General features: G+C 38.2%; 1 protein-coding gene across 7 annotated transcripts in view; it reads left to right on the top strand.

Annotated features, from left to right (window-relative positions):
- TENM1 (teneurin transmembrane protein 1) overlaps window positions 1–26,960 on the top strand; it is a 332,069-nt gene that overhangs the window by 84,985 nt on the left and 220,124 nt on the right. For 5 of the 7 annotated variants that reach the window (XM_083797987.1, XM_083797988.1, XM_083797990.1 and 2 more), the window contains one exon: window positions 25,207–25,467. In XM_083797987.1, the coding sequence (XP_083654113.1) occupies window positions 25,207–25,467 (261 nt within the window). Of the gene's footprint in view, window positions 1–23,397; window positions 23,930–24,609; window positions 24,697–25,206; window positions 25,468–26,960 lie in introns of all 7 variants that reach the window. The other 2 variants (XM_083797991.1, XM_083797994.1) reach the window with 2 other exon arrangements.

Below are 26,960 nucleotides of genomic sequence, written 5' to 3'. Positions count from 1 at the left end.
CATGGTCCTTCTTTTCAAAAAGGATTGTTCTGCAAGGAGAAAGCTATAGCGTGCAATTGCTTCAGACTATCGTTGTCTGAAGAAAGACTTAAGGCTGAGAAAATTCTAAATATTAAAAATTCTATTTTTTTTTTAAGTTAAAGGGGCATCCCCAATTTATCTGCAGGTATTCTTCTGTAGCTGCAAGCTGCAGTTGAAATAGTACCCAGTAATTGATGAACTAATGGATTGCAAAATTAGGGTAAAATCCATGAACTTCATGCATGAAAGGTGTGAGAATAGTTGAGAAAACAGGCACATAGTAACAGTCATGAATACAGTGATAATGGTGATGAGTGAGACAGCAGTCAAACATGAATTCTAATGATGGAATGTGAGAAGAACACTTCAGAATAAAAAATTAATAGAGAGAAGCTTGTACCAGGAACAAACATAGGTGTACATGTTTGTGCTGATTTTGTTTTTGTGAAAAGAATCATTAATTTAAATGTTTATGGAAACTGGAAGAATTTGTATCTGCATTAATGTCCATAAAGACATTGTATTCTGCTACCTAACCACAGTAGCTTATATGGAATAGACTGGGCACTTCTGAACGTAGTAAATAGCTTCAGAATTACATTGATTTGTAGCTCAAAATATTGATACAGCTCAGCAATTTCTTGAAGGTTTTTGTTTGTTTCGTTTCATTTACGAGCAGTTTGACTATTTCATTGTTACTGTCAATATTCAGGACTTATTTCTATGAAAACTTTTGATTGTAATCTGAGGTTATGTAAATTTATGATGCGTGGGTATTTGTGTTTGCATATATAGACAATCTGTATAAACCAGAACTCTGCATAGCGTGAACTCAAAGGAAATGTTTACAGAGGTCTCAGATACATCCTGCAGTATTGACTAACATTGCTAGTATTTTTGAAAACATCTTTTCATGTCAAAAGTTTTGTTTGAAAAGCTATGTGATCTTGGAAATTTTAAGTTTCTTGGTTTTAAACATTGCAAACAATACCCAAATACAAAATACTTAACTTTTGCACTATTCATATATTCCTTGCAATTCCTGAAGTTTTATCTCAAATCTTAACTCCTCAAAGATTTCTTAGTCATTTTTCACAAATCTAATAGATAGCAATATGAAAGAAAAACTCAGCAGCCAATATGGAATTAATCTATCACAAGCTTAATCTAGATCTTAATCTAATCTATTGATCATTTAAGCAATGATTTCTATATGGTATTCCTGAGGTCTACTATTGATGTCCATCCTGAAGCATGCGTTACAAGATCAGTTGCATCTCTGGGGTTATTTGTGTCAGAACCTTGTAGTTAGCAGACAATTTAGACCTAACAAATGACACCACAGACTGTTCAAAGATGAGTTAAGGTTTGCTGGCCTAAGAACTCCGTACGAACAGGTACAAAACTCTCCCGACAGTGTCATTCTCTCCTGAAGAGTCAGTGCTAATTGTATAATGAGAGCATCTTAAAATACATTTTTTTAATCACTGGAATGTTCAAACTCCTGTTTATCTGAAGATATGTAAATCTACAGTATCTCATCCTGGCAAGAAGATGTTATGAAGTGATTTCCTGGCAGACCCAGTATCATATAGCTTGTGGTTATTGGCAAACATAGTAAATTAACTCTTGGAAGAATTGGTAACACAGTGTTTTGTACTTGAAAGAGATGGGGTAGAGTTGGCAAAAAACATCAGAAATGTTGTTCTTGCTAGAAAACTCATTGATGGACCTGGCTGCGAGGAAAAAAGTTCTCACAAATGTACCAAACACATTTTCACATTGAGCTTATTTGTGACACGTTTACGTCATTAAAACTGTTTTCTTCTACAGCTTTCTGTGTTTCCATCAAAGTAAATATGAAAGGAGTTGTATTCCACAAATATTGGCCCTACAAAGGCTTTATTGCTTTTAGGCTAATTATAGATTTGTAGAAAACACTGGTTTAGAGGAATGAATCCCTGATAGGATAAGCATCTGGGATTGAGTCATTGGCATGATCAAGTTTATTGATCGTTAACAAAATGAGCATACGGCAGTAAATTTCTGGTTAGACAAATGTGTATTTCCTGGCAAGATACATTGAACTGCATTATGGGCAAGGCAAACTGGATTTATTCCTAGGAAGAGAATCCAACAGCAAACATTTTCCGGTAAATCTGTCTGGAAAAAGTCAGCATTGCTTGTATTCTGGGAAAGGACATTTTAGAGTGCTTCACAAAAAAATTACGTTTTCTGCTTTTAGTTCAAGAACTGAGGAAAACTCATCTTTGTAGGACAAGAGCTGTAGACTGGTAGATGTTTTGGAGAAGTTATATGAAATTGTCTTAAGGAGCAAGAGGTAAATAGGTCAAGCTGATGTTCAAAATCTTCCTTGAACGAAGCCTATGGGCTTCACGAAGAGGTGTAGGTTACAAATGTCTCTTCAGCATGAGCCCAATTCTGCTTCATCCCCGATTTATTTTTTTTAGCTCACTGCTGTTGCCATCAGATTCTCATTCCTGCACTCCGTAGCGTTGCAGCTCAGATGCGGATATGTAGGCAACAGACATGTCCTGGTGCTGAATAGCAATTTCTTTCCCTAGGAAGGAGAAACTACATGTGGAGGGCAGGAACCGGTGGTCTGCTTTGTTATACTTCACAGTTCAGCAAATTTAAGCTTACCAGGAAGGAAGATTTAAACACATGCTACTTCTAACTTCATGTGACCAGTCAAAACACTTTTATTTACCATCAGAGACATAAATATAAGGCACGCTGACAAGGATGGGTAGAAATTGTCCTGTCAGGAAAATGTCATGGTGTTTTCTGTTCATCTGCAAAGTAGCAAAAGCTTTTTACATAATACCCATATTATTCTCTGATTTAAGAATTATGTAAATCCGTTTGGGCCTGCAGATCTGTTTCGTGTTTGTACCAGAGCCATGGAGAGTAGAATTTGGGCTGTATATAGCACTTGCTCTTTGTTTCAATTACTTTATTTTTAAATGACCTATAAAGGTAAAGAAGCCAATTTTTATCAGCTTTTTCCCTTCTATAAAACACTAGAATAATAGTTAAGCATAGCTTAAGTTCATGGTCTCAGGAGCCCTCTGGGACGAGATGGATGCCAGCAGAATGGCTGTGAGGTTTGGCATTTCTAGTAGACATTTGGAACAGTTGATTACTTGACACTCATATTTACAGCCTGTGCAATTTGGCATAACTTTACTGAAACTTGGAAAGCTGAGTCTTATCCGCATGAATACGGGACTTGGTGCTTTGAAACTTCCACGAAGGCAGCGTAAGAAGGGAAAATGTTGTGTCGGGGGCATTCCCAATCTCTGGTTGGTATTAAGAAGGCAGCACACAAGTATTGTCGATGCTGAGCTGGTGTTGGACAGAGCAGGACAGAAGAGTTCAATAAGGCTCATACCTGCTAGTTGCATGTTTTAGAGCCCTTGACAGTATTATTCAGTGAATAAAGACTGTCAAAATATAGAGCATCAGAATGGTTATTGACATGTAGACAGGACATGGTAATGTTTGCACTTGGAGGGGAGATCAGTAGTTTTGAAAAGGAGAAGGAAAAATGTAAAATGGAAAGGAAAAATCTCCCTTAGAAGAATCACTGCTACACAATCTTGTAGAAGTGAGGTAGTTTTGAATACCTTGGGTGGTAGTTTACTTCTGCTCCCAGTGATTTCTGTATGATGAGAATTGTGGGTTATTGAAGGGTGGGATTTATAATTATTTATTTATTTTTAATTTAAAGTGCATAATTTGTTTAGAGCTGCATATTGACATGTTGTGGGAGGTGATTGTGTTATCATGGAACGAAGCATTCCCAAGGTTTGGAAGGAGAAGGTAGGAACAGGTTAACTACAAAGGAAACCAATTATTTTTGTGAGCAATCTCCTGGAAACTCCATCGTTTAAGAAAACAGAGAAGATTTTATTTGGTAATACATTATTATTAGATAGGTCTTGTATTAAAAACGTCTAGGTACTTCGTATCGTCAGGTTCTGGTCTCTTGTTTGTAAATGCCAGACATATAACTTTTAGCCTTTTAATGTTGTCTACAATGTTATTTCAGTAATTTAGAAAGTCTCCTGGGAAGTTAATTGAAGCAGCTTTTGTACCTGCGCACTTCAGAGCAGCAACCTGAAGCACAGCACAGGAGCGGTGTCTGTGATGATGCACACGCAGCCTGTACCGTGCACTCTCCTTGTGAAAGGGACTCAGCTGTCAGCAGAGCGTGGTTTAGAGGTCCTGCAGGTTTCTGGCCTGTACACTAATGGACAGAAGTGATAGCTAATAAGCTCCATCTCGTGTTGCTGTGTTACACCATCTGGTCTGAGTGTTTATGAGCTTCAAGCTCCCCAAAAAAAGGTTACATGTGAGGCAGAGTAAAAGAATCCACACTCCTAAAGCTTTAGCCCGTTGTCTCCTCCTGTATTCCCTCCCAAAAATACGGATTCCTGTTGTGCTGTGCTGTGCTTTCTTTGGCTTGTTGTGGTCTAATGATGATGATGTTACTGTCTCCCAGAGAAAAACAGTGTGACGAGCACTTCCCTGCGGCTGCCTGGACTTCAGCAGTCTCTTCTGCACGGGGAGTATCTGCAGACTCTAAGGAAAGGAAAAGAAGCACTTAGTTTCAGGCCTCCTCAGGACGGTCTTTCTTGATTTGCCAATTGGAAATTTCTCTCCTTGGAATAACTGGGGTGAGGAAACTGCATTTTGAGGCTTCATTTAAAACCTTATGGAGGGAATACTTTTCCTTCCCCTCATCAAATCAAAGTACACAAGCAAAACTCAATGTACAAAGAGAGTTTTCCCCCAAGACTGGAGTGGGTGTTCCCTTACAGGATCTCAAATGTGTTACAAAACCTTGTAACCTGCTGGCACCATTCCTGTAGTGCTGCTTCCAACCTTACAGTGTGTACCATCATTTTAGTTAAAAAATGCCTTGTAGTATCAAAAGTAGCTTCATTCTCATCAGTAATTCTTTTGATTTTAAAAGTGAATATCTGACAAAGGGGAAAAACGAGAGAAAACTACTGAGAAAAGAAATAAATGAGAGAAGGATCACAGCGCGTTTCCAATCCCCTGCTAACAAATCTCATTTAAGGAATAAAAAAGCATTCTCTAGACATTACACAAGCTTAACAATCCATTTGTCAGTGTACAGATACAAAAGACAATCCTAATTCCCATTCTCTTCTCTGAATCACCAATTTTCCATGGTATAAAATGCCAGGAATCATAGAAATAAAACTCAGAAGGGGAGAGTAACTGTAAGAGAAACCAAGATATAGCAATCCTTACAGTAACCTGTACCTAATACTACTGGAATACCTACAGTAGAGGCTTAAGCTTTTGAGTTAATATGTTGCATACTTTGGCTTGGGGTTCTGCTTCTCAGAGCCTGAAATGATACCTGCAAAATGCTCTTGTTATATTAATAGTGCCTCTTCCTGTAACACTTAAGTGTCCATGACTTGTTGTAAGGTAAAAAAAAAAAAAAAAAAAAAAAAGATATGAACAAACATAAGGACTTTATGGCTAAGCAAGTATTACAGAACATGGGAGGAAGCGAACAGCTCTGCATTTGTCCTGCAAGCCATTTTATTGTAGGTACTCTTGCTGTGTCTTTTATGTCACTCTTGAAACAAAGAACCATTTTATTTTCTGGAACGAGAAGTCTAGTTTGCTTATGTTCATTTATAGAGCAGATGCTGAAACAAAATAACATTTCTTCCTAGGGTTTCTCATACATACCTGTCAGAAGATTTTGTGAAATAAAGAACTGTCAAGAAGTAGCTCAGCGAGTTGATAACATTGCTGGGAATGTGGTTAAGCAGCAGGATGGGTGTATTCTAACTCATTTAGAGCTTGAATTAGTTTTTCTTTTGAGAATTAGACTCAAATACTTTTGAACTTTGTTCTAAAGGCATTATATGTGAAATAAATTGTGGATGTGATTTAAAATCTAAGGTTCTTCTTTCAAAGCTTCAGTTTTATTGGAAGCTGCTCAAAAATCAGTTTCCTGCTGACTGCCACTCGTTAGGAATGTTCCGCAAGTGGATGAAGCGTCTTTAGCTCAGATGGAAAAAACAGCATGAAAGGAATAAGGTAATGTTGAACACCACAGATTGATTCTTTCACCACCCCAAGCATCAGTTACACAATAAAACAGCGAGTACTGACAATTCCAGCTGTAGCCTGTCTGAGAGCAGAAAAGCAGCATCAGATTGTGCTGCCCATGGTCCCTGGAAGTGGGGCAAATCTGTCTCTGAGTCCAAAGTGCCAAAAACATCCTTCCTGCAGGCCTGGCAGTGGAGAGGACTCTGTACCTCCCTTCTGTGAGCACTTTCTTAACACAGAAGTGTGGTACAAACTCTGCAGAGCTTTCCCTGCAAAGCAGATAAATGGGAGTGCTATATTTCATGATCAAACAGTCTTTAAAGTACTTTACTTAGTAAAGTGTCTTTCCTGGAATTTTTAGAATGCTTCCTAACAGTAGAATTAAAATAATAGAAATCAAATAATAAAGAACAACGAATCACCTTTAAAATCCTAGAGATGTCCAGGGTCATTACACTTTCCTGTAGATGCCATCCCTATGCATCACGAAGTATGTATGCATGATATGCACCCAAGGACATGCTGCTGCCTCTTGGACAAGTAGCCAGGCAATAGAGGGGCCCTGCTTGAATCCTTGCACTTGCAAAAAATATGTAGCCTTTTCCTTTAGAAGGCTACCACAAAATGAAAAATTAATGTAGTCTTCTCAAACACTGAGAAAAAAATGCTGTAGATCATGAAATAGTCTGCAAAACTTCTGTTGACAAGGTTGGATTTAGCTGAGCTCACTGAGGTTAATCTATTCTTATTTTCATCTGATTTTTAAATTTATTTCAATTCTTCCACTGAATGGAGAATTCTTTATTCTTTGGATTTGCTGCACTCTTTCTCACTTGATCAGACACAATTTACGATTACTTTTATTATACAAATGAAGATGCACTGGTCTAAAAGTGACCAAAATAAGAGAATAATATGGCCCAGTGTGCTTAAACTACATGATTTATGGGAGAGTTTTATTTAAGCTTTCTAGCTTTTCTCCATTATTGATGGTTTTGGCTTTCATTGCTTACAGTTCGTATGGACAGCAACATAAGCAGCAGAATAATTGCCAGAAATGCTTAAGGCTCCCTCGCTTCCAAATATTTTAAAAGGATGAAAGCAGTTGGTGTTTAGAAGTGTGTAAAAATATGAATTCCTGTTCATTTGAAATTACAGAAAAAAAAATCATGTGAGATTTTCTACATAGCATAATTTAATAAAATGTAGCCCAGAAGTAGATTTTGTTACATATAAAAGTTCTAGAAATGGAAATTCATATCACATAGTGAATGATCATTCACTGTTATGTTCGTTTCTTAATTCATTTGATTTAGGTAGTAGCTTCTTGTTTTCTTTTTCTGATTCCAAAAAAATAGAAGCTTACTTGCACTTACACTGATTAACTTTAGAATTCTGTACCTCTGGCATTTGATCAAGGGGCTTGCACAATTGTTTCAATATTGTTTGAAAGAGGTAAATAATACAGGTAACCATTCATAACTAGAAATATAATTAACAATAAAAGTTCAGGAAATAATGTAGTTTTCTTTCTTCAGACATCTTTTTATGGCCTGTGAAAGATGCATTCAGTTTTCTAAGGGATGAGAATTCTTGAATTCTGATCAAAGAGAATCTCCAAATATTGTTTAAAATATTTACATTTGATTAGATTTGAACATATTTTTTCCTTCCTTTCAAACACTTGCATAAAATTAATGATGTTTGCTGGCTTGACCTCTTTATTTCACCATCCATTGGCGTGAAGAAAAAGAAAAAAATAACTTCTTATGCTGCTGTATTCAAAACAATAGAACTTTTTAAAAAATAAAAATAAAAATTAGATCAGGACACTGGTAATCTGATCTTCTGGAATGTAACTTTGGTACAGACATTCAACCCACCTAGTAAAGAAATTAAAGAAGTTCATGTTTATGTAATTATTTCTAGTAGGAATCAAAGGATCATATATTGCCCTACATGCATTGAATTATTCTGTTCGGGTGGTGGAGGCAGGAATTAATTTTAATTTTTGTCAATAATGTCCTATTATTCGCTTCTGTGATAGTTTTCAAATACTTTACTACGAATGTGTGTATAAATACAGAAGGGTATGTGTGTAGTAGCGGCATAGCACAATGCAATTTCTTTTAAAAAAGAGTAGTGGATTTTTGGCACACAAACCTTTTCTAGCTTTTTTGAATCTGATAACTTTTTTTTTTTTTTTTAATGCTCATAAATAGAAATAAACTCTCCTCCTTCAGTCACACCGTGGTGGCTATTGTTCCTCTGAGTCAGTTGCCAGGTGTTTCCCTCAGCTAGCCGGAGGGTTGTGCCACTAGCAAAGACATCAGCAGACAGGCTGTACATTTGAAATGGCTGCCTCTGAAAATTTTTGTTACTCTAAATAAACAAGATGGTCTGTGACAGGAGATGTTGGAGTTGGGGAGAAAAGGAGAGGGTGACATTGGACACCTCCATGCTATTTACTTCTTCCAGAAACAACAGAAGCAACATATTTATTGCAGTAGGGCTGAGCATGCCTTCAGGGATATAAAAGCTTATTTAGCTAATTTTCTGGTTTGTATTTTCTGCTTTGTTGGTAAGACTAACGTAGGGGACAGGTCTGCTTACTGCAGGCTGTTTCTCCAGTTCATGAATTCCTGGCACCCATCTGTATATCCTACAGCTGCACCAGAGCTCAGTGCAAAGCGAGCCATGTCTGCTTTGGCCAACTTCTCCATAGCATTGTTCCTGCTCTGCAGTGAAGTATTACTCAGCCTTGGATTTGCCCGTGTGATGAATATTCATTTGACAGATAATTATCATCATCCCCAAACAGCTCCACTCAAACCAAACTTCTCACACCACCAGTCATTTCTGGCACTGTTCTGGCAGCGTGAAGCTTATGGTTCCTCATGCTTTACTAATGCTCCAGCACCAGGGTATCAGATGGGGTCAGATGACCATGATGAGGATTAAAAAACACTGCCTTTATACACTTGTGGATGTTCTAGGAAAAGGAAAAAGAGGCATCTGCCACTCATGTTTACACGTGCTACCTTAAACTGCACACCGGAATGGGGAGAAAGAGTGCAGTGGGCAGAAACAAGGTGATGCTTTGCTGGAACTTGGTGCTCCACTTTAGAATGTGTATTGCAATAGAGTGTTCAGACATAATATTCCAATATTTTCAAGTTTTTCTCAATGATTATAGGTACTAAAAGAAAAGTCAGTCTTTAAACTGGCTATAGGAATGGATTGGTCTGGACTTCCAGTTGGAATAATGTTGCTAGCAAGTACCTATGTTTCAGTTTAATTTTATGGTCTCTTTAAATGAATTATATACATAAAATATATTTTAATGGCTATTAAGTCCTGCTCAAGGAGGGGAAAAAAATGAATATAAAGGTTGTTGTCTTTCTTTTGTGTAATTATACATTACACTTTAAAAGTAGCTGCAGCAGCAGTGGCAAGAGATCAGTCAGTGTCTGAAATGGTCAGACTTCAGTAATAGGTGCTTTGCAAGTGATGTATTTACTGACTTGGCGTCTTTGGCAACATGCAAGATAATTTTACAGTGTTTGTATCATTTTGAAAAAAAAAAATCCTCAAACTTGCTTAACAAATCTGCCTACTGTAATTTTAGCAAACTAGCCTAAACAAGAAGGCAGGTCTATAAAACAGAAAAACACTGATTTGTGAAGTTTTCTGGCCAGTATCTCTTAAATTTTTCTGTAGCAGTGCATCATCAGGTTGCTTTTCACTTGATGTTCTAATTTCTGTCATGGAGTCCACCCATTTGTTCCTTGCTGTTTGTGCATTGCCCATTTTCAAGTGAAATAAACCAGAGAGATGAGGGAAGATTTCATTGATGCATGATGTACATACTCTTCTGAATGTACTTGTAGAAAAGATGGTTCAGAGGAGTATCTTTTATTAGCACGGAGAAAAAGGTTCTTTGTACTGTGCTCGCTTTCTTCATTACAGCACTGCAACTCCCTGTTCATCATTGGTGGTACTGAGTCTTCCTCCTGTTCAAAGCCACTAAGTCCAAGCCTTTTCTTCCTTCTTCCCCTCTCCACTGTAAGTTCTGCCATTAAAGGGCATCTCATCCTAACTCATTGATCAGTTCTTCGTGTATTGACCAGAATAAGTCAGACTGCTTTGCAAGACCAGTACAGTCAGAGAGGATCTTGCTATGTTTTTAGAGAGAAGTGATTTAAGCTTCTACAAACAAATGTGTGGTGTTTTTTTTCCTCACAGCCACTTCTCGATATACTGCTTGCAGCCTTTGCCAGTCGTCCTGCTTGGCTGTGCTGGTTGTTTCCTATTTGTGCTGTCACTGCCATGTCTCATATCAGGCACAGTACGAGGTGGTACAGCTTGGGAAATAGTGAAGCAGCTGGCAGGGAAATGAGACCGTACTGAATGGTACATAACACCAAGAAAGGCAAAACCCACACGGGACTTGTGCCCTATAGGGACACTGTTACTCATGAAGACTGAACTCAGCAGGTTTGCATGAAACAAATTTATTAGGAAAAAGCAATGGAAAGGAGCTTTAAGGTCTATTTAAATGTAAAACTGTTAGATAACAGAAAGCTTCGTAGAAAAGGATGTTTAAGCATTTCCTTTTTTGTTACAAGGCTAGGTAGTAGCTTGTGTTTTTTCTGATGCGTTTATTTCTGTAAAACAGCTAAAGCTGAAGGGAAATAGGGACTAAATTCTGTAGGCTTTCACTTTAAGCCTCTCTATTCTGCAGATTTTGTCATAAAAGGAATGTTTGTTGTATGTCTGAGGTCAAAATTGTAATATTTATAATTACACATTTTTACTCTTCTTTTTGTTTGTTTTCCCCTCCTTTATATAGTAGTGTATACGCATGAGCTGTGCTCTTCACTACATGAAACAGTGGCTGGTGCAATCCTTCCAGAGCAGCAAAAAGCAGAGCTAAAGCAAAGCACGCTTCTACAGAATGAAGCCAAAGGAATCAAGACACTGATCCTGCAGTGTTCTTCTGCGATCCCCTGTGTGGTTCAGAATCCCTCAGGTGCAGGATAGGGTCCTTTTCGAGTCAGAACACCTATCTCTATGGGGCACATTAAAGCTAATGAAAGTTATCTAAAATGACTGCACACTTCCTTTTTTTTTTTTTTTTCTTCTCTGTATATGGAAATGTCTTTGTGGTTCAATACACAGTTGCTCTCATTTGTGCTTGAATCTGGTATTTCCCTGGAGTCTTTATTTTGAGTGCTTTCTCCCTTCTGTGTCCCTTTTCTGATCGTGGCTTAATTACATTTTAAATGCCTTCTGTGTGACTGTCTCCACCACCTCAATTAGTTCACCTCCAACTGTGTGAATTTTTTAATAAGGAGGCACAAAGCATTTCCAGCAGTACTGAACTTGAGCTTTGCTTATCTGCCTGTGGCAAGCCTACCTTCAGGGCATGGAAGACTTTCCAGGGCTGCTGTAGGCTAATCTGGTAGTGAGTTATCTTGCTCTTTTGGTTTCATTCACTTTCCCTGGGTTAGAGTACTGTCAGCTGCTGGGGAGGCTCCTACCTTTAGCTCTCCCAAGCTCATCGATCAGGCAGCAGCTTTGCAGAACCAGGAGCTGTGGTGCACAGACAGACTTTGCTTCCCCCTGCTGAGCTGTGGGCCCTGAGAGCAGAGCACAAGGGATGGAGGCCACTGGTGTGCATTTTGTGTTCCACCCAAAAAATGTCTCAAAGGCAGATGCCGGGAAGCTTTAGAAGCTCTGTCTATGCAGAACGCCAATACTGTGGGTTGTTCCTCCTGTACTTTTCAGCCTGTTAAGACCCAAACAAATTATTTCATTTTCTAATTTCCTTTTTTTTGGGGAAATTTGTCCAACAAGATTGTTTAGTTACCAGCTTCTAGCTCTCCCATGTTAGGGAGCCAGCCTTCCAGCCATTCATAGACATTAGCAATACAAATGTGCCCATTTATTTGCTGATAACGGGGACTTTGTTTTACTCCTGGATAGGCAATATTATCTGCGATTTGCATTAGGAAGAGCAGGTGCTTGCCTGCTCATTTTCAAAGGAGAGCAATCACATTTTAATGCTTACCTGTCAGTGGCTTGTTATTGCTAGGTATCAATTAGACGGCTGTGTCTCTGTGAAAGGTAAAGATGCTATGTGGTTAAACCCCGGGCTGGTGTTTTCAAAGTCAGCGATTAGAATAGCTGCTAAAATGAGTGTTATGTACCCAAATAAACTGTTTAGTATATCAAAGCAATTAGAACTTATGTTAAGAAAGGGCAAGGGAATTGAAGAGGTCTAGAGCTAGGAGGTCTAGAGCTAGGAAAAATGCAGCCAAGTGCTCCTACCCCCATAAAAACACTGGAGGTATTTCTCAGTGCAGTGGCATTGTTCCCAAAGCTTGGATATGTTTTTGGCAACAGATGGCAGAGACTTGCAGCACTTCTTCAAACTTTGTGAAAATATACCAAGGTCTTTTGATTTGGTGTGCTTTGGAATTCTTCTCATCCTTTATTCCCTTTGGTAAAGTACAGGAATGATGGTACTTATTCCCTCTTTTGGAGCTCTACAAATTCGCGTACGCTTCGCTGGGTTAGAAACTGGCTGGATAGCCGGGCCCAGAGAGTTGTGGTGAATGGAGTCAAATCTGGTTGGAGGCCGGTCACTAGTGGAGTCCCCCAGGGCTCAGTACTGGGGCCAGTCCTCTTTAATATCTTTATCGATGATCTGGATGAGGGCGTCCAGTGCACCCTCAGTAAGTTCGCAGATGACACCAAGCTAAGTGCGTGTGTCGATCTGCTCGAGGGCAGGAAGGCTCTGCAGGAGGATCTGGATAGGCTGGAGCGATGGGCTGAGGCCAACTGCATGAAGTTCAACAAGGCCAAGTGCCGGGTCCTGCACCTGGGGCGCAACAACCCCAAGCAGCGCTACAGGCTGGGAGATGAGTGGCTGGAAAGCTGCCTGGCAGAGAAGGACCTGGGAGTACTGGTTGATAGTCGGCTGAATATGAGCCAGCAGTGTGCTCAGGTGGCCAAGAAGGCCAACGGCATCCTGGCCTGTATAAGAAGCAGTGTGGCCAGCAGGTCGAGGGAAGTGATTGTGCCCCTGTACTCGGCTCTGGTGAGGCCGCACCTCGAGTACTGTGTTCAGTTTTGGGCCCCTCGCTACAGGAAGGACATGGACATGCTCGAGCGAGTCCAGAGAAGGGCGACGAAGCTGGTGAGGGGTCTGGAGAACAAGTCTGACGAGGAGCGGCTGAGGGAGCTGGGGTTGTTCAGCCTGGAGAAGAGGAGGCTCAGGGGTGACCTCATCGCTCTCTACAGTTACCTGAAAGGAGGCTGTAAAGAGGTGGGGGTTGGTCTATTCTCCCACGTGCCTGGTGACAGGACGAGGGGGAATGGGCGAAAGTTGCGACAGGGGAGTTTTAGGTTGGATGTGAGGAAGTACTTCTTTACCGAAAGGGTTATTAAGCATTGGAACGGGCTGCCCAGGGAGGTGGTGGAGTCACCATCCCTGGAGGTCTTTAAAAGACGTTTAGATGTAGAGCTTAGCGATATGGTTTAGTGGAGTACTTAGTGTTAGGTCGGAGGCTGGACTCGATGATCTTGAGGTCTCTTCCAACCTAGAAATCTGTGATACTGTGATACTGTGAAATCTTGAGGGGAAAAATGAGATGAAAACAGATCTTGGTATTCTAAACAAATATCCCTCCTAACATACAGGGAATTGGGCATGTTGTAGTACCTATTTAAATAGCTTAACAGCATAAAGACAAATGCTATTGGAATAATTTTGAAAAATGTTATTGGAGGTACGCTGTTCCCTTCTGTGATAAATTTCTCTACTTTAACGACCCTGAATTTTGTAGATCTGGTATTATATGCTTAGGAGCTTTATTATGTTGACATAAATGGCTGAGATTTTCATCTTTTCTTCATAACCATGATGTGCATTTTAGGGTGAAATATGTTTTAAGAACAGCTTATTTAACTTAAATAGTAATGATGCTGGGTGATATTTAAGCAGGATTACCACAGTGTATTTTCTGGGTGTGCACACCTGCAATAACTCCACCATTTTCAGCTGAGATACCTTATTTCATCTTAATATGAGAATATGAGTCTTTTTTAAGTTAAGTAACTTATTAATGGAATGTAGTGTAAAGAAATAATATCTGGAAATATTAGAAAAATCTAATAAAGATCTTGGAGGGATATGAGTTAAACAGTTGGACAATGGTTTCTGAGATCATGCCTATTAAAATGAGATACACAAAAACAATTATTTCCTTTAAATTGTTTTAATATTACTTAAACTGCAGCATAGCTGACCTTCACATCTGAACTGCTGTTATTGAAATCCCTATGGTAAACTGAACGCTCAAAAAAAGAAGGGAGCAGAAATGGTCAGATTTTTTTTGAAGGGAGTTTAATCTCCCATTTCTTGATCAGATGGAACATTTGATGACAAACCCTTCAAGATCTTTTTGGGGAAAGAGGGGTTATTTGACTTACAATCTGTATCCCCACTTGGCTAATCAAATGCAACGGATGTGCCAAGTTGTCTTTCATATGTTCTCATCGATGTCAGGTTGGCAGCTGGATGTAATTGGACGTGAATGGAAGTACTGAAGAGCTTGCATGCACGCTTTCTCCCTTTCTTGTTCCAGGATTAATCAGAAGAGTGTGTTTTTTGGTCTAAATGTTCCTTAAGTGTTTAATCTAAATAAAGGTATATACTGCATCCCTAGTAGATTTTCATGGGTTGAGATCAGGTACAACACAAGTAAATTTTTCAAAGATCTGGAAAAAAGGGGGGGAAAAGTGCAAATGTGTGCACTCGCAATCCTAAATAGTTCAAAGTTTCACTGTTCTAAACTCAGAAGTAGGAAGTGTCTCACAGTTTGAGTTGATTTTTAGTGATCACACGTTAAAAACTGTTAGTGAATGTACAGGGAAATGGGATATTTTAACAGTGAAAAATGAATCAGTGTGGATTGGATTTTGAAAATCATGAAAATAAAGTTGGTTTTCTGGCTTTATTGTTAGAGCATAACCTGGTGTCTCTTGAAAACCTCACCTAGGAGATGGTTTTAAAATGCTTTGTTGTGCTCTGACACTCTTCATTGAAGGCACTGAGCAACCTGATCTAACTTGGCCTAGCTCTGAGAATGGGAACAGGCTGCCAAAAATCCTTTCAAGTTTAGTTATTTTAAGGTCGTATAATTCTATATTTATATAGTTCTGTGTCAGTATTTATGTATATGTAATATTTCACACTCATGTATTTATATATATAAAGAAGTACAAAATTAGGTATATTTTTCTGCCAATCTTTGACATTCCACCAAGAAAAGGGTGGATGAAAATTTCAAATTTTGTCACCATTTGACAGTCTTTTCAGCTGTGGGTGCTTGAGAGAGGAATCAGATGTACTTTCAGCTTACAGCATTTACACTGCTGATTCCTAAGGTACAAAGAGGCTGGTTGGCAGCAAGTCCTCTGACCAGCACACTTGGTGATGCTGGAAGCTTGCAGGCTGGAGTTTGTCAAGCTTTTACCAATGTAATCAGAAAGAGACAAATATTTATGTCTCTAAAGAGCTATGTAATACTTGTTCTGGTTTGTTATGTTTCTTGACTTCTCAAAAATCACAACAAATAGTTCACCCTTCAGAGCCAGCAAGTGTCTGTCAAGATTTACAAAGCTGTCCTGATGCTGCTGTCTTTTCTCTCTCACTAGCAGCTTTTTCATTTATGATTTGTTGGTAAATTCTCTGCCCTGAATTTCCAGCAGATTCACAACAAGAAGGAAAGGATACATATGCTAATCCTGTCAGAGGTTTGTTTGTTTGGGTGAGGGTGATAGGAGCTATTGCTCCTCTGTTTCTCCTGTTCCTGTGGGGGCAGGACTGTGACAGCAGTGAGTGATCTCCTGTTTTTTGTCTGCTGAACGCAGAGCCCGGTGCTGGGGAGAGCCTTACACCTCACCCGTTCCTTTCAAGGGATTCTACCTCCAGATGCTTACTGTAATACCCCCCCTCTATTGCAAATACTTCTTCCTAATTTTCAGGGTTTTTTTAAGGTTTGTCAGTTGGAACATGAACTTTGTCAGCGGATGAAAGTCCTACAGAACCCTTGCTCCCGTTTGTGTTGTTTCAGACCTGAAATAACTCTTAAGTGTGTTCGCTGGGTGACCCAGGGTGACACAAACCACCTTCCTCCACTCCAGCCTGCCTCTGGACACTGTCAGACCTCTAACTTAAAAGGAAAATGGGTGATAGATTCTCTTTTAAGCAAATTTTAAGTGACGATAGACCTCTGTACCTTTTGGTGAAAGTCAAGGTGAGACAGTTGTGCTGACCTGAAGCCCACATACTATCTTCTTTATGTGACCCACTGGCATCACAGACATTTTTTCTGGATTTACAGGAATGTAAAGGAAATCAGTTATGATGTGCTTTCTTCATTTTTAATATATTGTCTTCTAACACTTTCTAAGCCAATTAAAATTGTTCAGATATCTACACTTTTTTATTCAAAAAAGGCTTTGATGCTCACGGAGCATATCAATGGTTCTTCTCGAATTTTAAAAGGAAACAAATTAAGTACTTTTAGAAACAAAACTTGTATTTTTTAAATGTTTTACAAACCAGAATCAAAATTGTTGGTAGAAATTAATTTCATATTTCCATCCTGAGTTCTATTAGAAAGCAATACCTGTCATGAAATCTAAGATTGATGTTTGAATGAAAGTGATTCTGCTTTAAATGTAATTGTGTTCAGAAATTACTTCCAGAAGTTTGTAGATATGTAGCAACAATCTGAGGATAATTTCACATTAAAAATTGGTAGTATACAATTTATACTCTGTTAAAAAAAGTTGTCAATCTTTCTTCTCTTAAATGAGAAAGAGGCTTCCAAGCTGGAACCTCTGCCTTATCTATGCCTGTTAAGTTATAAGTAGACAGGACTAAAGCTATCAGTACTCCACTGCTTCGCTTTCTGTTGTTAATCGTGAGGAAGAATATTAATTCATACGAAACTTTTAAAGAGAAACATTAGTTATTTTTTTTTTTAGATTACTTGATTCATAGTTTTGCTGTACTTCATAAAAGTCTTGTCTTTTTTCTTTTTTTTTAGTAAAATAAATAAATAAATAAAACTACAGGCTAAGACTATAACCAGCTTTAATTTTGAAAATTTAATGACAAGAAGACCTATTATGAATTGCTTCCCTTAAACACATACACAAATGCCAGAACTTGTAAGTGACCAATGATTTCAGAACCGAGGAGACTATTTAAAATTCGTGAAAGAAAATAGAAATGCATCTCTTATAATGCACCTTTTGGAAACAACAGATCTTTTTTCTTGAAAATTCTTTCTTTTGTAATATATTTTTGCATATGGAAAATGAAATTGTAATTGAATGTATTGTAAGGCAACTTTTCCAAAATCTATTTCAACTCTAGCATTATAAGAACGTCATTTATTCTCACAAATGATACTGAGGTTCTTTCTTGTCTGTGATAATTAGATTTTTTCCTTCTTGCCTTTAATAGGGTAGAGTTAGTGTGGTCATTATTTGAGACTAAGTACATTTCTTTTATCAGAAATTTAGGTTAAATGCTAACTCCTGGCATTTGCTATGGTTTTATAACTCCAAAATTCATTAAAGGAGATATATTTATGAGTGCCTGCAATAGAAATTTCTCTTTAACAGACTCTGTGTAAAGGGAAGTATTTTACATCATAAAGCTGCACTTTAAGAACAGGGAAGGCATTAGCCAGCAATACTTAAGATGTATTTGAACTTGAAGGATTAAATTCCTGGCCTGTCTGATAATTATAATGTTTCTTTCTAAGTTAAACTGAGACCTACTGCATCCACATTGTATCTGTAAAAGCCTTATCTCTGACATTTTGCTAGTTACTCTTGAAAACGCGATCTCCAACATTGTAGATTTCCAGTCGTCTACAAAAAAGATTTTCCACTTCTTGGAAGAAAGAAAGTTTGTCCATGTCTTCCTAAAATTAGGATGATTACTATGCAAAATTTGAGAACTACATTTCCTTATACGTGTTGATTTTAATAGTAATTAAAAAAAAAATCCACTCTGAGAACTCCAGGCACATTTTTAAAATTGGTGCAGTCTACTCCTGCCAGTCTGCTTCTGCCCTATTTCTATGTTTGAAGAATTAGTTTGAAGAGACTTCGAAGGGTGTTTGCTGTGAGGCATGGCTTGGAACCTCATCCTCTGCTTCCTCTGGGGAAAGACCTGAGAAATAGTTTCTTTCCTTCTCGTAAATTTTACAAGCCTAAGAGTTTTGTGAAAGTGCAAACTTCTTTTGTAATCCCTTAGTTGCCTAATCTACAAATTTCATGAAATTTCTCAGTGTTATAGCAGACTCTGATTCCCATTTTAATTCTTCCATATTTGTTATTACTTTTATTTTTAACTTTCTAGCATCTCTGGTGGTAACTGGAGATTTATATAAGAAAATAAAGCATGGAGATAAGGGAATCATAAAATCATAGAATGGCTTGGGTTGGAAGCGACCTTAAAGATCATTTAGTTCCAACCCCACTGCCATAGGCAAGGACGCCACCCACTAGATCAGGTTGCTCAGGGCCTCATCTAACCTGATCTTGGAATGTAAGGAAAAGTTGAAATACAGTAATATAAAATGTGCAATACTGTACCTTTGATATAAGTATAAAAACGCAAATGATATCTTCTATATGCGGATTATTTATGTGATTATTTTTTTTCTGAAATAAATGCAGCTGAATGTTTTGGACTGTGATAATAGTGTAGCAAGTGATAAGTGGTTTAAAAAAAATTAAAAATCAGTGTAAAGTGCTTTTGCAAATTATTTGATTTTTTTACTTCTTCCTCAATGATTTTCATATGAAAGGTTACTGAAGTTTAATGTCCTTAAATAATATTGTCCCAGGAAAGAAGTAGTGTGTTCTCAACATGGAAACTTCGACTAAATCAAATGTGAACACACACAGAAAAAAACATTCACTGAGTTGTCTAGCAGGTTATGTCACATGAATGACTTTATAAAACAGACTTAAAAATGTCTGCACATTTACTTCTCAAGTCCAGTGTACAGCCAGTAAACCATGGTGCTGAAGTGAGAAATGAGAAATTTTCAGGGCTGTTGAACACACTGAATTTAGCAGAGTGCTCAATAGCCCTCAAAATTTCTCATTTAGGAGGGTGCATATGTATTGCTCCAAAAACTGGACGTGAATTTCTCTCCCCATTTGATTTACTTTCTCCTCCCCTCTCTCCTTCCTCCTCCTGAGTATCTTTTGCCACGATTAGCTGGCCTTGCCTTCTCATTTTGAAGCATATGAAATGCACTCGCTGATTAAACTGTTGGTGGTAGTTCAAAGTGTGAAATTCACCACGTAGTACTGGAAAATCCCATGCCATACAGCAACCTCAATTACTGCATGTTTGGGGTATTTTTTCCCCTGCATTCGTATTATCACTCCTTCAGACATTAGCTTGGTAACTTCTGTGACTGTGATGCTATTTGTGTTAATGTATGTTATTTGACTGTGTGGAATTGCTTCCAAATTGGTTCAGATTATTCCCATAGGATCTGCTTCCTAGAGTGACATTCCTGGTATTCTCAAATAACCTCTAGTGTTGAAAAAAAAAAAAAAAAAAAAGCAGACTGGCATCAGATGAGTATTATATAACTAGCATATATAGTATAAACTTCCAATACACTGACATTTTTGACATTTTCTCCGTCCCTCAGAGCTACTCAGGCTCCCCCCAAGTTAATGCACAAAATTTCCTTTATAGTTTTGCATTAGCGAACATAGAGCAATTTGTACATTTCCATGTGGAGAACTGATTTTGTGTGCATTTGGGTGGGGAGATTTCTCAGAATAAGAAGAACCCTATACCAAGACTTAAGGATAAAATACATTTCTGAATCAATGATATTCAAGGAGACTTTTAAAATATAGAAATCCAAATGGCTTTATTAGGGTTCATACAAGGCATGCAATAGCAACTGGTCAAACTATTTCAGTTTATAATAATTGTCCATTTTTCTGTAAGTTCTTTCTCTAGTTAAACAGATAAATCAAATATTTTAAATAGGTATTATTATTTGTCATTTTGTTATTTATACTAAATTATATTTTTCCATAAGGGAGCATGGAAATTTGAAAGGATGGTTCTTTGTGCTCATCTCCTTTTGAACAGTTGTTTTTTTTTAATTATCATTTTAAATATTTATTTATTAAAAAAAAAAATAACTACTCCCCTAGTTAGTTTTTTGAAATTAATAAAATTCTTGGCAAACGGAAGCAATGTGGAAATTCCACAAGTCCTGCAAGTCCACTAAGGTCTGCAGAAATCCTCAAGTGAAGAGTGGAGCCCCACGTTGTTGGTACGTGCACCTGGCAGGTATGAAGGACAGTGAGATTATCCTGAAGGCGCCCTGGGATAAGTGCTTTGTACACACATGAAAATCCAGTTAAGATGTTAACTCTACTGGAAGTTAAATTAATGCTGTAGTAAGATCCCAAATAGTGGGTGGGTGTATCTGGAGAGAGAAGGCAGAAGTTTTCAGTAGCTCTTGGTTGGTAGGAGCAGTGTTAGAGCTGGCTGCCTGTTCAGCTACATCATTCTTGTTTCAACTTGAACTTCTTAAAGAAGAGCAAAGGCCCCATTGTCTAATGCAGTCAAACTTCTCTTTAACTGCTCCTCTCTGAAGATCTTTTTTTTTCCCCAGGAAAACTAAGTTCTGTAAAAGTAGAAAAGTAGAAAGAAAGGGATCTGTTAATTGAAACGCTGACGAGTTTTTGTAATGTACCCAGCCTTCTTTCCATTTTCTGTTCATAAAATATTTGACATTTCTTTATATTTTCTTTGTTTTCCTTTATATTTCTTTTATGTTTTATATCAATTTCTCTTAATGAAAGTCAGGGATAAAATACCTGCGTTTAACAGTTCAGCTACAATGGCTACAAAGCTCAAGAGTTGAATATTCTGATGTGATCTTCCATATACATTCATAACAGAAGCCTTTTTTTCCTCTTTCCACAGTTCATGCAAAAACTTGAATTTCGTATTAATGTTCCTTCATTTCTCTTGTGACTGTCTTTTTGGTAAGACTAAATCTTATCATAAATCCACTTGAACTTTATCTCCTGTGGAAATGTGTAGTATTTTAGGTAACAAGGTTAGATATGCAGGCTAAACCAGACACTCCTGGCACACTAAGTGCTTTTCAGAAAATGCAGCCCATGGGAGTTAAAATACTACAAAGGCTTGTATACTCAAGGAATAGGCTATTAAGGCAGTATATTGATTGGACTGTGGTTGGCTATGAGTTGTAGCATAAAAAAGTCACTTTATTTTTCTCTGCCAAAAAAATAGCTAAATACTGAAAATGCTAGCTGCTACATTTTGAATATATAGACTGAAGGGTAAATTCTGTGTTTCTTAAACATGTGTGATCTAATTAGCATTTGTGAGATTCACTGGGATGAATTTTCCCACTGGCATATGCAATTGCAAATGGCAAGACTGTGGGCTGCAGGCTGCTGGGGGCAGGCAGGCTGCCTCTGGTGGACATCCATGGAGGGAAGTGCCTGCATCCTTGCTCCCTGAGGGCCTGGCATCAGCTGACATGGCTCATGAAGTTTCCAGAGTATTTGCAATTACATGAAAGTTTCTTTGTTGCTGAAAATAAGTAAAAATTAGCTTTGAAGGGGAAGGAGGTTCAGAAGGTGCTTCATGAGATCACATGTTGTTATTTAGTTGACAAGGAGAGACATAACCTGAGAAAGCTGCTTTGCTGTAGTGCATCACAGAAATCTAAGTTTGAAAATGAGAATAAGGCTGCTTTTTGAGAGAATTAAATAAGTATTAGGGAATTGTTCCAGTGGAGGTTATTTCTGCAGTATGGGCCTCGACCAAAATGTAAGTGAATATTAAGTCTGGTAATTAATTCTTTTGGTTCTTATTCCATCCATGAGGTTATAAATAAGTGTGTTTTTCAATATAAGTATTTCTTGAGGTACATCAATAAACCATAATTCTTTGGGAATACTTTCCCTTCAGTTCTTATGAGGAGCACTGCAGACCTGCTAGTCTTCTTAAACACACTTGTCCAAATGCATTAGTCTAATTTACTTTCTTTGAATTTTATATGACTTCAGCAGATAAATCTTACCTTTTTTTTTTTTATAATATACTTCTTTAAATGGCAGTATCCATTTATTCCTCCTTTTTATGTTATTTGCTAAAGCGTGTACTAACCATCAGAATTTTCTGTTGGAGTGGACGATGTGGACGTGACCCCTACGTGTGACAAGCTGGTGCCAGCCACTGGCCAGCACGATTTAGAGGGCAGAATGTGGAGTGACGCTCCTGTCACTTTTTTATAGTAGCTTAACTCATTTAAGCAGAACTTTAAATCAGTTATTTTACAAGGGAGCATTCACTCACTTTTTGTTAATAGAAAATGTTTGTGAACTAGTGGTGTCCACAACCTCCTCTTAAAAAAACAATTCAGTCCTGTCAGGGTGGAACAGCACCAGCCTGTTTATGGGATTCACTCTTTATTGCATTGATACTAGGCGCTGGGTTAGTCATCTAGCACCTTTGTTGGTTTTTATTTGGGTTATATACATGTCCTTTTTTGGATTTGGTCAAGAAAAATAAGAGTGACCACATACCATTTGGAACTGTACTTTGTATAAAGGTGGCTTTATTCATTTATGTTCTCAGACGGAAAGCAAAAGCTAGGAATGTAATTCAGCTGCGATAGTTGTGTCCAGCATCAATATCTGCACTGTTCGTGTCATACAAAAAATTGGTCCATGCTGTCTAATTAAACCAAGTGGAGCTAGTTCATTGTGTATATAATACATAATTAAAATGAGAGTTACAAGTTATTATATGAACAATGCTGCATTTAGTTATATCCAGTAACTTGCTCTGAGATGGCCTCTGTGTATGTGTCTCCAATGCCCAATGAGCTTCAAAAATCTCAGAAAAGCAAGGCTTTTCTGGAGACTGAATGTTTTGTGTTTACTGTCGTAGCCGCAGGGGAAGGAGAGTTTTTTCCAGAGGGTCTCAGTGGGGTTCAAATCTCTTTTGCAGGCATCTGGATAGGATCGAGAACCAGCATCCAGCATAGAGTCTCATCCCAACTGCTCAGTTTGCATTTGCATCCCCAAGTTCTGCCTTGAAACACTCTTCTTCCTTCCTTCTGCCAGGCAGCCCAGGGACGGTTTTGACAGGTCCCAGACAACATGAACGAGGATGGCATTGGAGACGTAGATCAAGAGATACTTGCTCAAATGCCAGCTGTTCCCTCTAGTGCAGAAACTGTGCAGCCACCTCCCAGCATCTCAGCTGCTTTCTCCTAACCATCTCCATCAAACCTCAGAGCCCGCGTCAAGGCGTTTGAAAGACTTGGAGACAGAGCTAGTTGAAGGATTTTGCAGCTTCCCAAGTGGAGATCTGAGATCAAGTCCTCCTCCTGTGAGCCTGGAGAAGAGATGCGAGTACTGTGGAGGGTGCCGTGGCTGCCCTGGGGCGTGAGAGGAGCAGGAGCGGTAATGGTCAGTGCTGCTGCAATGGGCTGGCCCCTGCAGTAGCAACACCAGGGAGCCGGGATGACCTTCAGGGCTCTTGCACAGGAAAGTGAGGCCACGGCTACTTCTTTCTATTTGCTGTCCGCCCTTTCCCTGCTGTCTAGGAAACACATTGCAATTGCCCAAGCTCAAAGCCAGCCCATGTACAGAGGTAGATGACTTAAACTGAGCCACTTCAGTCTGTTATATCTTAGCATTTGGTTCGTAGGTTTGGTCAACGCCTTCAAGAAAATACCAGGGCTTTTAGTTATTTCTGAGAGCATGCTTAAAATAATAACCGTTCCTTTCACTGGCTGGTAAGTGGATTAGTTTGGCAAATTGAGGCTTTAGTTAGGATGACAGTAGAAGCAAATATTTGTCCTCAGTCTTTCTCAATGACCCTCGTCTCTGACGTTTCTTCTCTAGAAATTGAAAGAATACTGTATGTGTGTCTGATATTGTATTTAGTCTCTCAAGATGGCATCCCAGGTCTGATGTTCAATTAGGGAGTGCAGTTCTGTAATCCTTATTTAATTAGGACTCCTTGTCTGACTCCCTGGGAGTTGCATTGGTAATTGGATTCTCACAAGTGAGAATATGCAGAGGCCACCTCAAAGGAAAGTTATAATTTGCTAATGTGTCTTACTTACCTGTAGTTCTTCGAGAATGTTTCCTCTGCATATTCACATTATGGTTCCTGTCCACCTTCTGTTTTTCCTTGGATTGCCCTACAGTTGTGGTGTTTAATAAGAATAACTGAAGTATTGAGCACTGTACAACTCTCCCAAATCTCTGATCACTTGGTGTCATGAGATGGCACTTGTACAGTCCTAGTAGTCACTGCTCTTCTAGGAAGTTCCTGTAGTTCACCAGCACTGGAGAACCAAAACCCACTGGTGTGAATATGCAAGGACAGCACTCTCAAAGAGCAAGTCAATGGTAAGTAGCCTTTCTTTGTTTTCTGTGATTAACCAAATATTTCTGACATTATTTTGTAAATTCTATATTTGTAAATTCTCTGCGCTTATGATATCTTTTATCTTATGATAAAATCCTGTTAGCTTTCTGATTTGTGAGATTAATTTTAAAACTGTTACTTTTCTGACAAAAAACAAAAGTATCTGTATTTTTAAGGTTTTGATATTAACTCACTTCAGTTGTAAATTGATATGTTGCTATCTGTGTGTGGGCGTGTACACATTTTGCCACATATTTCTATCTGACAAAGACACAATTGCAGTACAGTATTACATACTTTAGAATTGCACTCTTAAAGAATTATGTTCTAGTAGATTAGATAGCAGAGTGAGTCATTGACCAAAAAAGGGTTCTAATAGTGTTAACAATATTAATTCTCAAAACAGATTCTCCTAAAGAACACCAAACGTACATTGTTTTTCACTTTTTTTTTCCTAAACACCTCTGTGTTGTTGTTTTTTTTTTTTCCAGACATGGAATTCTGTGAGACTCCCCATATTCTGTGCTCTGGCTACCAAACAGATTTACATGGTGTATCTGAGCACAGCTACCCAGTAGAGGTGGGTTCAGATGTGGATACTGAAACCGAAGGTGGAGCATCGCCAGATCATGCCCTGAGGATGTGGATGAGGGGGGTGAAATCAGAGCACAGCTCCTGTTTGTCAAGCCGGGCAAACTCAGCATTGTCCCTGACTGACACTGACCACGAAAGGAAGTCTGATGGGGAGAATGGTAATAAAGAAATGCATCAAATGTACTGATTAGAAGTAGTAATTCATTGAAACTTTCTTATTCTCCTTTCTCTTCCTTTCTTTTCTTTTTTTTCCCTCCTTCCTCCTTAGGTTTATATATTATATGAAAGTTGAAAAGACTGTTTAGTATTTGGATTGTGTTTATAGTGTAGATGGAAAATAAGACAAAAAATGAGATCAAATTTTTGTTAAAATGCATTATTCTAAAGAGCAATTACTTTCCTATATTCTCTGTTTTTATGCAACAGGGAGATTATCACTTTATTTTAGTGGCCTATGCATTAGGTTCTAAAATAAATCTATGCTGTATGCTTAAATCACACGTTTTGTGTGCAATCCATCCTGCATGTGCTGGCTTCTGGTTGTAGCTTGAAGTCTCAAGAGTTAGGCTAAGCCCTAAGATGCCTTAATCAACAGGGCAGGCTGAGCATATCTCTGTCAAATCTCAGTTCTATGTTCCTCTGGATATGGAGGGGGGATTTCTGGGTCAGTAGTACTTTTTAGTTTTTGTTTGTTTGTTTCAAGTATTCATTCTCTTTCGGGATTTTTTTGTTTATTTGTTTGACTTATGTTTTAGGAGGGCAAAACATGTATTAAATTGAGTAACAAGGGGAAAAGAGTCAAATTATTTATCTCAATGCATCATAATCAATGAAAATCTGCTCTCAATGTTTCCTTAACTGTAATAGTAAGAATATGTAAACAATTTTATCATCTTGATATCAACAAGCTTAGCTCATCTCTCAATTTCTGTTTAGTAGCTACATGGCAGAGTTGGACTCGATGTGGATCCCTTCCAACTCAGGATATTCTATGGTTCTGTGTAGTTAATGTAGTTAACTAAGTGGTTAACCATGTTAATAGTTAAATGTAGTTAAATAAGTGTAGTTTGGTTTGTATGTTTGTTTGTTTGTTTGTTTTTACTGGTTAAGAGACCAGAGAAACAGTGAAAGTGGCAGATGACACTTCAGTGTTGACAGTGATATATTTTAGTAAGTTTGTAGTAATAACATGAAAGAGTTCACTCATGAATGTCCATTCTGTAGTTACAATATGGGGTTTTCATTTGTTAAATATGAACCTGGAAATATAATTTCATTTATATATCAATACCAATGATAATGTCCAATAGAGTTTCAAAGACAGTAGATTATCAGCATGAGTTTATTAAAAAAAAAAAAAAAAAGGTTATAGGGCACAACTCCTTTTCAATGAAATACTCATTTGAGGATTAAGTTTTCTGTGCTATCACATTGTATCATGTTGCAAGAACCAGTTAATCTTCAGATGGCACCCCCTATTTGCATGAAGATCAGCAGATGCCTGCCATCTTGTAGCATCCTGCTTCTGTAAAATTTTGTGTAGGAGTCATCCTCTGTAAAGTGTTGTTGTGTGGGGGGGTTGTTTGTTTTACTTTTATTTTTGTGTTTTCCTAAGGCATTTAATTTTTAGATGGCGGTTGAAGGAATTGAA

This window comes from Anser anser, assembly GCF_964211835.1.
Source record: "Anser anser genome assembly, chromosome: 13".
Classification (NCBI taxonomy): Eukaryota; Metazoa; Chordata; class Aves; order Anseriformes; family Anatidae; genus Anser; species Anser anser.
This window is presented reverse-complemented; position numbering and strand designations above follow the sequence as displayed.